The 12,448-nt window shown below is 43.8% G+C and overlaps 1 protein-coding gene across 1 annotated transcript in view; it reads right to left on the bottom strand.

The window, feature by feature from the left end:
* The window catches only part of FOXK2 (forkhead box K2), a 53,533-nt gene extending 41,820 nt beyond the window's left edge, over positions 1-11,713 (bottom strand). Inside the window, exon 1 of the mRNA XM_080560658.1 lies at positions 5,407-11,713. Coding sequence (XP_080416784.1) covers positions 5,407-6,029 — 623 coding nt within the window. The 5' untranslated portion in view covers positions 6,030-11,713. The remainder of the gene's footprint in view (positions 1-5,406) is intronic.
* Between the last annotated feature and the right edge of the window lie 735 nt (positions 11,714-12,448).

Raw genomic sequence — 12,448 nt, 5'->3', positions numbered from 1 at the left:
AAAAAAATGAGATGACAGAAACAACTGTTACACAAATGATGACTACAGAAACTTCATACTCATCTCTATTTTCATTTCAAATGGTACACGTTCTACCTTCTTCCTCCTACATTCCTTTCAATCAGATCCGGTTACAGTGAGAACACTACTGCCACTGAGCTTGACATTTGAGAATCTTACTTTAAAGTAGCCAAAAAAAGACCTATAAACATAAGCCAGTTAAGATTATTATTTCTTATGCCATGGGACACAGTGTCTGCTACAGAAAGTAAATAAAAGTTTCTGGAGTCTGATTTGTAAGTCACAGCCAAGTCCAATATTTTAGTTCTTTGCTGTGAGATAACCTCTAAGTAAGTCATAGTTTTAATTCCAGTATGGAACTCCTTCATACTCCTCTAAACCCAAATCAATCAGAAGGTCTCACAAACAATTCAGCCAGCTGTCTTCTTTACGAGCAACTGTATCTATCAGAAGTGTTATCAAAAAAGGGAAAAAGCAGGTGCCAATCCAGCCTGAGGTAATTGATCTATCCTTACAACTATATTCCTTGGGAAAAAGAAAGTGTTGTTTGATTTCCTAACGCTTATATTCATAAAGCAATTCTTTAAAACATGAACCAAGCTCAAGCCAAAAAAAAAAAAAAGAAAAAGAAAACAACATTCTTCCTAAATGAGCAGCTAGCACTATCTAAGGAGATACTACAATCCTTTCCTCTCAACTGGTAAGCCAAACCTGAGCTGTTCCCAGCGAAAAGTTTTCATTGAGCATGTGTGCAACCACAATGCATTATAGCAATCACATCTCTGCATATAATTTAAGCAACTGCCAAAAATAAAAAAAGCACACTGATATATTAGAGGTTCTTTACAATCTGTTGCAGTATCCTGTGCGTGTAACGCTGAACACAAAAAATTTTCCTGAAGAGTTTACTTAGTGAATATACTTGATCCTTGTTCAGAATCTGCTGGCTTCCATCACCGGGAAAGCTTCAACTACTTAAAAAGCACTTTGTAGTTCCAGACCACAACAGCAAACCAAAAACATTGATTCAGCCCTTTGTACACTAAGGGGAAAAGCACTACTACACAAACAGATGTATTTTTAGTTTTCAGCCATATAGACCTGCCTTAGGATTAGTCAATAGGTGTTAAGCTAAAGTGAGATGCACTCGACATGGTTTAGTATAAGAGCTCCTATACTCCGTAAATATAAAGAAGACTATAAAATGAATGACAGAATAGAACAATTATTTACAGTTTCTTATTATAAAAGCTAACTTGAGTTGCATCAAATGAAATTACCAGGTGTAAAGCTCAAAAAGCTCAGCAAAAAAAGACCATCGCAGGCTCCAAATTAAGCTGTGGAACTCACCGCCAAAAGTGATGTGCATATAAGAAGTTTAAAGAGATTTGGGGAAAAAAAAGAGCAAGTCATTAAAAAAAAATGTAAACATTAAATGGTTTTAAACTCAGGAAGAAATCAAACCTAACTGGGATCCAAAAGAATAAACAAGGGAAGCATAACTATTTGCTTTTGTCCATTTTTACACTCCTCCCTAGGCATCTGCTGCTGACCACTCTTCAAGACAGGTAACGGACTGGATGCATCTTTGCTCTGCCTTAGATACTGCTCCAGTGCTAGTGGTATCTTGTCTTATGATTCCCAAATCTACTTCCACAAGACCAAAGCCAAAAATAATCATTAATCTACAAAATATGTTTTTGTCTGAATGAACACACTCTGTCTTAGAACAGTCAGGCCTAAAATGTCAGGATCTTTGTGAATTCAAATGCTACCATGCAAAGTACATCCAAGCTACTGACTGTAACATGAAAGAAAAAAAAGGGGGTGGGGGGTGGAACAACACAGACAACAAACCTTTTTCAGAGCTAAGCTGTACCCAAAAGTCAGTCTGTTTTTCTCTGGCTGTACAGTTACATCTGTCTGCAATCCTGCCTCTCCAAAAGCTGTATACAAGAGCTCTGTCACCAACAGCTGCTGTGCCCAACATAAAAGGTATTTTTCAAAACAAGTACCTCAAAGGTCAAGCATCAATGTTATTATTTACCTAGCGATATATCCTAAAATGCTTTTACTGAAGTCAGGGGAAATTTGACAAGCATCAAATGAAAACAATTAAAAAACATGGACTTTATAAGCTGCAGCGGTGACAGTCCATGGATCTTAAAGGTAGCTGCAAGAGACTTAACTGAATTGCTCAGATTTGTGTGCATTTAACATGCGGTTCTAACACTTGTTCAATCCCATGCCTCTGTGCATTATGACCTTGACAGGAGAGCTACTTACTGGACATGAACAAAAAAAATGGCTATTTTTTTCCCTAGCGTCCATTTTAATCATCTAACAAGATGACAGCTGGTTTGTATACACACAAGGACGTATGTGAGTCTGTCAAGAATCAGAAAAACAAAAACACACTTCCCACTGATATTACCTCCTGCTTGATAACTGAAATGTTTGAACTGTGAGTGAGGCTTCCAGGGAAATATTAAAAATAGCGACCAATACAGTTATCTTAATGCACAGTAGTTCTGTGTTACTGGCATTTTTATTTGTAGAAAGAAAGATGCCCTTATTAGAGCATGTATAAGCAGATTCTAATAACTTAATTTCCCCAGATGTTTAAAACGTGTGGTTTGCAGGAGACTAGAGTTGTATTTCTGCTTTTCCCTTCCAAAACCAGGAAGTTCAGTAACATTATTAATGCAATCATGTTTAAACACTGTGCTGAAATCAAAAAAGGCCAAGGAGACATGAATCACATGTAAATATTAGGGACAATTAAATAAGACAGTTCGAGTCTGTAACAATATTTTACTTGGAGTCATCTGTAAGTCACTATTTATTAGTGACAGAGATGGATGCTTCATTCTTAGTTTCCAAGATTGCTTCAAAACCAATAGAAAGAACAGGCCACTCTGTGTTTTTTTGTTTTAACCTCACCTGCCATTAAAGAAAATAAAATTCAAGTGATTGCGTAGTCATACGCAAAGCATATTACTGGCAACGCTGCAGGATTAACCACCACCACCAAAAATAGATCTAGTGATTACTTGAGCTGGAGGTTAGCAACCATCAATCTTCAACTCGCACCAAAACTGCTTCCCTTCCAGTCACGTTTCAGGTGTCAGTTAATGAGTACATTACACAGTAACTAAGTTTGATTCTTAAAATCCAGGAGATCATCTTCAGTGTGACCAGTTAAATCTACAATGAAACTCAAGAACACAGCTACAACGTTATTAGTCATCAGCAATTCACAGTAATGACTTGCCATAAGCAGATAACGTCTGCTTTGAATTTGTCTGAAGACGCCTATGCTAAAAAAAAAAAAAACTTTGTAAATAATGAAACTACTATTTCCCTATAGAACACCAGTAAGACTTTCCTTCTCTTATGAAGTTCTGTATTTTTAAAAAAGCAATAAAGCAGCATTTGAGCTTAACCACCGATTTAACTATGACCCTGTTGAATGTGCCTGCCCTTCAAGCTAAAACTCGTCCCCACGCTTGTTGACTAAAGAAATCCGAGTACATTCGGTGCACACACTGCTCCATTGTTTCTAGCCAGGACTGAAGGTATGCCACCTTTTATTTACATGATTTATTGGAAGATCACACCTTTATTTTGTAAGGAGATAACTACTTTAACCGGCTTACAGATCTTGAAACGGAAAGCTACAAGTGTGCAGTCTAAGAAATGGTGTAATCACTGAGCACAGTAAGTTTCAAGCAAGTGTAGTTTCTGTAAGCACCACCTACGTACACTCATGAAAAAAAAAAATTAACTGCAGAGAAGTTTTCATCATTGTTCACTAAAAAACTGACACAAAAAATCCGTCAGTATTCTCTTTCCCTTAAAAAGACAACACTGACAGGAAAAAAATAAATTACAAGTCAACAATTACATGGACAGCACGAAGCAGCAGTAATTTTTTCCTGAGGAATTAAGCATTTAACAGAATGCTACCGACTAAATTACTCAAACTAATTCTAGACTGTTTGTAATCAACATATGTAATGCACAATGACTTACAATTACTGTATTGCACCAAACTGTTTATAAAGAAGGAAGTATTTGTTCTGTATTTCATAAACGTTTTAGATTAAAATATAGACTAACCACATGCCAAACGATTATTAATATTAAAAAGCAGAAAGCAAAAATAGAAGTTACAGTTAAAGGTCAAACAAGTCATCCAACTGTATTCATGATTATACAACTCCACACATACTGGCACTGTTAAAGTCTTTCAGAATGAGCATTTCCTAGAAAGCAGAAAGGTAAGACAATTTGATTTTTTTACAAAGAAACAAGGTGGGGAAACTAACGCTAAGACGTCAAAGTGGAAAATATAAACCATCAAAGGCCTAAAGAAAGTTTAAAAACTTGTAAGACGTTAAGAATGTGTCACCAACGGCACGTGCTTAGTAAAGCTAAAACTCATAACCTTTTAGGTACTTCTTAGTCAAGCCACCTAACATTATTCTGAGCCAAAACACTTTCACTTTTCCCACGAGACTCCTCAGAACACAGATCACTTATTTACAGCTCAACATAACCTTAACCATGGTAGGTAGGCCTCACGTACTCTTCTAGAAAATTATTTTGCAAGGACAGTTAATATTTGCTAATGGCAAAGGAATGTATTACCGTTTAAAGCCTCCTGATGCACATACTGTCACATACAGAAACAGGTCTTAAAACACTAGGACTAGTGAAAGTATTTCATGTGGATGATTCAGTTTAGCCATTAAAAAATCACTGGTACAATCCGGCAACGAGTAGAAACCGCCACAAAAAATCTGAAGGCAATCCCCCCCCCAAATAAACCCTCTACATTCAGTAAAAGCACCGAGGGTGTCACAAGGTTTACTCAGCACCGATCCTCAATTCAAAAATCCCAGATATGCGGATAACCACTTGACTGGTTCCCTTTGAAGCACGTAAACAATACTCAAGGGTGTATCCAGTTCTGTTTGCTCATTACAATACCTCCGAGCACTGCTGCAGACAGCTTTGCTCCCAAACTCACACCAGCTCCGTGCAAGACAGGGCGCTGGAGCAGGGTCACCGTTTATCAGCCGCCAGCCCCGGGCTCCCCGGCTCCGCAGCGGCCCGGAGGGCCGGGCACGGGGGGCGGCGGTGCGGACACAAGGCGAGGAGGACGCGGCCGAGGGGCTGCTGCCCTGGAGCCGCAAGGGGAGCACGGGCGGCGCGGAAGGAGGCCTAGGAGGCGGCCGGCACGGCGACGCTGTCACCCCCCGGGTGGCTGCCGAACGGCGACGGGCCGGGGGGGCAGCACCCCGCCGCGACACCCAGGGGGAGCACGGGGCAGCGCGGCCGGGCGGGGGCAGGCGGCAGGCCCGGCCCCGGTGTACTCACACTCGGGGCAGCTGCAGCGGCGGCGCCCCCCGCCTCTGGAAGACGCCGTCCACGAAGACGCCGTTCTTGCCGAGGCAGCGCAGGTAGAAGTCCCCCCCGCCGCCGCCGGTAGCAGCGGCAGCAGCCGCGGGGTCGCCCTGAGGCGCAGGAGGCGGCGGCCCGTCGGAGCCGGCCGGCGGCGGCGGCGGTGGCGGCGGCGGGGGTGCGGCGGTGAAGATCTCCAGGTGGCGGCGGGAGATGAAGCTGGAGTGGCCCATGCTCACGTCCACCGAGCCCTGCGACGAGTTGCGGCCGATGGTCACCGAGCGCTTCTTCATCAGGTACTCGAACTCCCGGCCCTCCAGCCGCGCCACGGCCGCCGCCGCCGCTGCCGCCGCCGCCGCCATCTTAGCGAGCGAGGGAGGGAGCGAGGCCGGGAGGCCGCGAGGCAGCGAGGCCGCCCTCCGCTGCGCCCCTCCGCCCGCACCGGCCCCGCAGCCGCAGCCGCCGCCAGCCACAGGCAGGGAAGGGGCCGCCGCTCCCCCCTCCTCCTCCTCCTCCTCCCCCCCCCCGCCCGCCCTGACGCACTCCGCCGCCCGCTGATGGACGGCGGCGCGTGGCCAATGGGCGGCCCGCACGCCCATGGGGCTATGGCGGCGCGGCCAATGAGGAGCGGCGCTGAGGACGGAGCCGCGCTGCACGTTCGGGTGGCGGGGGCCGGGAGCGCGGGGGAGGGCTGGAAAACGCGGAGCGGAGTCCCGAACCCGGAGCGGAGCCGGCAGCGGGCAGCGCCCCCGCGGCGGGGCAGAACGGGGCCGGGAGGCGAGGCGAGGCGCGCTCGCTCTGCCCGCCGGGGCCGTGTGCTGCCGGCTTCCCCCCGCAGCCCCTTCCCTCCTCCCAGGGCCGGGGGCACCTGCGGGAGGCAGAGCCGGGCCCCGGAGGGAGGCCGCTGGCCCCGCCCGCAGCCGAGGTCGGGCGGGCAGCACATGCCCGGGGCTGGCTGCAGGGCAACGAGCGGGGGGAAACCAGCCCGACACCGGGAAGCCAGGCAGGGGGGGCACCCAGCCACGCTGCAGGGGGGTGGCACCTGGGAAGCTGCGTGCTTTAACTCCCCCCGTCAGCCTCAACTGATCACAGAAAAAAAGTAGGGTTTCGCACACCACAGGGATTTGACAGCCTTTTGAGAAGGAGAAAAATGCTAGAGGCAGCTCCTCATCTTGGGCACTATGACATCCACATCATACAAGTGCAGTGCTTTAAAAGTTTCAGGCGAGACAGTCTATTTGCGCGTACACCTGACTCAGCCCTAGTTTTCTCTAAGAACTAGGGCACAAGAAAGTAAGCAAGCGCTCTGACGTGACAAAACAGAATTAGACCTCCAATCGCTGTAACAGATTCCTCGCTGAGGGTCAGAGCACATCAAAGAGAGAAATGTCACAGAAGATATGAAAAAGTGATCAAGAACCCACATCAGCTTTTTTTTTTTTTACTTCAGAATATTACAGGTTCCCAAAGGGAAGGCATTAGTTGTACTTACTCAAATGTAGCACCTGCATCGGGAACAACATACCTGACCAAAACCCTGTCAACACGTCTGCAGTGCTCCTCTGTTACAAAGGCCAGGCACTGTCAGGATTGAGAAGAAAACAATTAAGAAGCACTTTTGCCTATAAACGGTGAAGTGGGTGCTAGAAATTATCTATGTCTATAAACAGATGTATACACGGCACACTCTTCATCGCAACAGCCCAAATAGCCTGACATTTCCAACTTAAGTTGCGTTTGTTTCCCAGACAGTACTGGAGTTCATTTATTAATTCAGAAGACATAAATGCTTTCCTCAGTGGTACATAAGTGCTCTGCAAGTATTGGCAATAATCTTTAAAAACATTCTTATGCTCTGGTCAAAACCAATCAACTCACTAACAAACACCCAGTACTAAATTTGAAATTCAAACTTCTGCTTTTGCACGTCTGAGCCAACAGAGCTTTATTCGTAGAAATCCTACGTGTATGAGCCAGAACAGCACACGGTGGACGCTACCTGCAAGGTCTGGCAAACCTTGTTTTTACTCCTAGGATTGTGTCAACACTTGCTATAAACAGCAACAATACAGTTCCAGAACAGTTACGTCCATTTATCTGATTGCATTATCACATCAGACACAGTGAAAAATATAGCAACATTTAGAGAGCTGGTTTCTTTTACGGAAAACTTCAGTTAAATCTTGCCCACACTTTGTTATTTAGAATCAGAGTTCCTTCTATACCAACATATGTTTGGCACAGAAAAGATGCAGCATCAGAGAGCCAGTTATGACTCCCAGATTCTCAACGTTTTTTTTTTAATCTCTTGGCTGTGGTCTGACTATAGCAATGTTGTGCCTGCTTTGCTAACAATTGGTGAGGGATCCTGAGGGGTACGCCGGCTGAACATTACCAATGGATTTCCATCTCCTAACACACTCCCACGCCCACAGCTAGAGGAAACAGGCCGATTGGGACAGCAGCCAGGTAGATTCCCATCAGGCCAGCAGCACTTTCTACCACTCTTATGGTTGCTCAGTCTGCAAAACTTCGAAGCATTAATGATACTTTAACGTTTTCCATTATGTGAATCACAACTTTGTTTAATTTGTGTTAATTTATGAATAACATCCGATCCTAAACTCACAAGCTGATATTAGTTCCTGTTCTTTTCATAACGGAACGGGGTAGGGAACAGTTGCTAACACAGAATGCCAAGTAGAGCTTTATAATATACACTGAAAATACTTTTGAGTGTCCAACGATCAGTATGCTACCCTATGGAAAGTGTCTAGCAGAAAGTCTGTTTACTTTCCTATTTCCAACACTGTAGAGCAAACAACAAATTCTGTTGTCGAAAGTAATACTCATTTTAAGATCTTGCTGACATCTTTCTGCCAATGTTTTTCTAAACTGGTGCAGATTTAGTCACTTTCTTTGTGACCATACAAGAATCACAGTTTTAAGGTCATTCCAGCCTGCCCACTTGTAGTTCTGTTTTCTGTTGGATAAAGCGGGGAGCGGAGCAGTTGGAAGTAGAAGGACCATTCAATCTACACGCAATTCGCCTGAGCTGTTCTGAGCCTCTTCATTCCCCAGAAATCCACCAAGTGAACATAACCTGGTCCTTATCTTGGAGCTGCACAGCAGATACATATTATTCCACCAATTTTTTCTCCATCAGCTTTGAGGGTAAGCAAAAAGACTTCATTCTCCCCCATCTGCCCTATGGTTACCTTGACTATTGAGGACAGAACTGGGGCTCCAACCTACTGACCAAAATTTAATCTTCTGAGGTGCTGCCATTGCCACTGAAGCAAACGAAGGTCTCAAAGCAGTCTCCACACTTTGCCTCTCCTGGCCCTCTGTGCCAAGTGGCCAAATACTCTCCAGTTCACATCAAATTATGCAGCAGCGTATTTGCACCACAGAAACTGAGACTCAGCAAACCTTATTTCATCCTCTAACCTTACAACAATCTGACTGAAGTTTAACAGGAACGTATAAACACTATATAAGGTCTAATTTATTAATACTGTTTTAATTAGTAAGCTGCCTTTAAATGACTACATTGGATGTGATCTTTTTTTCTGAAGCCCATGCTATAGCAACACAAGGATGTCCATTTACAGTCTGCTTGTGCTTGGGGCTAGTGAACTGTCTGTCATATAACCAGGGGTTTTCTTTCCTCAGCTTTCACATTACACACGTGCTCTGTACAGAGGGCTACAAAGCTGTGAAGCAGCCTTCTCAAGACGCACATTTTCACCAATCCAAACACATGGGATGCCACCAGAGCAACTAGATGAATTATCAAACGGATTAAGTGACCTTAATTGCTTACTTTGACACAAGCAGCATTAAACAGCTTTTAAAAGCCATTAGGGGCTATCCATAATCTTTTTATTACAGCAACTGTCACAAGCTTTCAGTAAGATTTGATTTTTGTTAAACAAAAACCTAAGAAGTAAATTTGCAAAACCACTCTTCAGTAACATTCACGTGCAGTTTAACAAGGTAAGCACCTCAAATATCAAAACCTGCACAACTGAATAAAGATTTCACATATTTATATCCCCTTCCTCAGCACCTGCCAAGCACACATTTTTTTCTATTTACTAGGTGAGAAGACCTTAGTAAGCAGTAAAAACTTCCTCCAACACAGCCTCAAAACTGCTGCTATGCACGACCACGTTTTTAAGTAATCCTGATAACCACACTTGAACTCCTTACATGCTTAACTTTAACAGTGTGTGTAAAACTTATTAGGATTCATGCTGTGATTCGGTTGCTTTCTCACAAACGCATTTTTTTTTGTCATGGGTAAGTATTAAAAAAGCATCACGTAATTACTGCAAAATGTTAAAAATAGCAAACGATCAGGATGGTGTGAAGCTCCTGTGTTAAATACTCAGCCAACTCTTGAAGTGACTTAAGAATAGAAAATAGTGTTTTTTCTCAAATTAAGAATTGGAGAAGATAGCGTTTTACCTCAAAAGAGTTTTTTTTTTTCTTCCAAGGAGTCTTTCAGATCTCATTACTTAAGTAATAACAGAAAAGGACCAGAAAGCATAACACTTTCAAAAGTGCCTGATCTTAAGGGTCTTTTCCATCCGAAATGACCCCAAGATGAACGTGTCTCCCCTAGTTTCAGAGTCTGGTTTTGGGGTGCGGAGTGGCCGCACCACAGGAGACCTCAACTGGATGTTTAACCTTGCCCGCTACCCCATTTCCCTACTCTACAGCATCCTATTGACCTCAGAGAAAAGGAAACAAGGGCTTCGAGAGCCAGGACAGCCCTGTCAACGGGGGTCTACCCGTGCAACCCCCCCACCCCCCCAAGGCGCGGGGTCCCTCCTGTGAGGAGAGCTCGCTTTCCGCCCTGCTACCCAGCCTGCTCCGCGCCCCCCACGCCTCATGGCGGCGGCGCCCCGGGCTCTGATAGACCGCAGCCAGGCAGCGGGGGGGGCTTAGCTCCGCGGGCCGTGCATTTTACGGCAGGAACGGAGCAGGGCTCGCCTCCACCGTCTGTTTGTAAACACTACGAGGCCGTGGGCGGCGCCGGGAGCGCGATCCCGGCACCGCCCCAAGGGTTCTGTGAGAAAAACGGGTCCGGGCAGGACTGAGGGCGGCGTAGCGGCGTTTTCTGACAGGATTATTTCACGGTTACGCCACAGCCCTTTGCCGGCTGAGGTTAAAACACGTTTTGTTGGGTTGTACGAGCAGTTTTGGGAGGCGAGACCGTCACCCTCGAGCGGTTCTGGGAAACGAGCGGTCACGCGCGTGAAACTGCAATGGAGTTGGAGAAGATGCTGTTGGCAACCAAAAAGATAAAGATAAAGCATGCAACCTTAACGCCTCGGTTTGTTTCAAGCAACAGCAGACGACAAAATTCAGACAAACGCTCTAAATTGAAAACATCCCGTTCACCCTCAGAAGATAATTATTCACAAAGCAGCAGCTCTAAAATCAACACCACAGAAGGATTTTTTTTTTCTTAAAAAGCCACAGCAGCAGTACTGCATGTTAACTGGCAATGCAAAACCCCCACTACTTTGCAACTCAGCCTTGGATGACATACAATCTTTGCCAAATAAATTGCTAATTAATCTCCACTGTTCTATGTTTAAAATAAACACCTCAGTAAAAATGGGACCTCATGATTCAAAAGTTGTTCTAGAGTTTCTTTGCCCACTTCGAACAGGTTACTGGTTTTACCACTAGGCTTGAAGAATAATCAGAGAAGCTGATCTTTACCAGATGCAACATTTACTGTATTTAACATTGAGAATCACAGTTATTATTAGTTATAATTGCAACTGAGCAAAATTCTGTGATTTTTCTTCACATTATTTTGCCATTTTTGCCACTGTATGTTTTACATACCTGTTTGCTTGGTCAGGACATGTATACAGGACATGTATAACTCAAACAGTTAAAAGTACCTGTTAAAACATACCTCAGACTGAAATGACTTCTCAATTTTTGCTATTAGACTACATCAGTCCTAGAACATCACTGTGCAAAGGGTGTTTGCTGATTTTTGTTTCTTTGAGAGCTCCAATTGTCGGAATATTTGCTACGCATACACAGCTGTAGGTGTTTGAATAAAATTATATAACTTGCTATGAAAACTCAGAAAGGCTGGCACTTCTGTTTTAGAGGAACATCACCATTACAATCCATGAAGTTTATTCACCACCATGGAAGGATTTTTACTTTAACTTTTAACTGAACTCTTCTTCAGTCTCCTTCCAGCACTCCCACATCACATAACTTTATGATATGGTATTGTAAATAAACCTAACCTTCCAAGAAAATGAAGCAGATTAAGTTGCCAAGGTCCAGCTTATCTGGAACACGTTTTTGGCATCTGAAGGAGGAAACTGTAGTGGTACCAATATCATACATGCCAGATGCAGATTCTACTAAAACAATAATAGAAGTTGTGGTTTAGATGGCAGAAAAATAGCTGACAATTGGGAGTGGAGGGTAAGACTATAGCCAAACAAGTACATGATAAAATCCTTTACATTGGTCAAAAATCAAAGAGAAATTACAGAAGTGTGAATAAGCTAAATAAAAAAACAAAAGCTGAAGGCAAATTTAAATAAAAACCCACAAAGTATAATTAAGTTCAGTAAGAAAAATGTAATTTAAAATCTTCTTTTCATGATACAGCATTCTAACTTAAGTTTGTCTTCAGAAATCAAAGTTTTATCAAGGTCATTGGTTTTTTTTTGAAAAATAGATTAGTGCCGTTCCCTAAGCCAATAGAAAACCACAAAGAAAAGATCATTTAAAAACAGAGATGTATTTTTTTGTGCATCTGCCTTTTCTGAAATACTTCTTACCCTGTCCCTAAGGATAACTACAGAACTGAGCAAGATTCAGAGAAGAGTGGCTGAGATGATTAAGTACGAAAACACTTTTACACAAAGGTTAAGGAATTGCAATTGTTTTCAGTAGTGAAGGGACAAACATTATCAAAATAATATAACAAGGACAAAGTTCAGTGAGAAACATCTCATGTTCC

This window comes from Anser brachyrhynchus (genome assembly GCF_964034855.1).
Source record: "Anser brachyrhynchus genome assembly, chromosome: 18".
Classification (NCBI taxonomy): domain Eukaryota; kingdom Metazoa; phylum Chordata; class Aves; order Anseriformes; family Anatidae; genus Anser; species Anser brachyrhynchus.
This window is presented reverse-complemented; position numbering and strand designations above follow the sequence as displayed.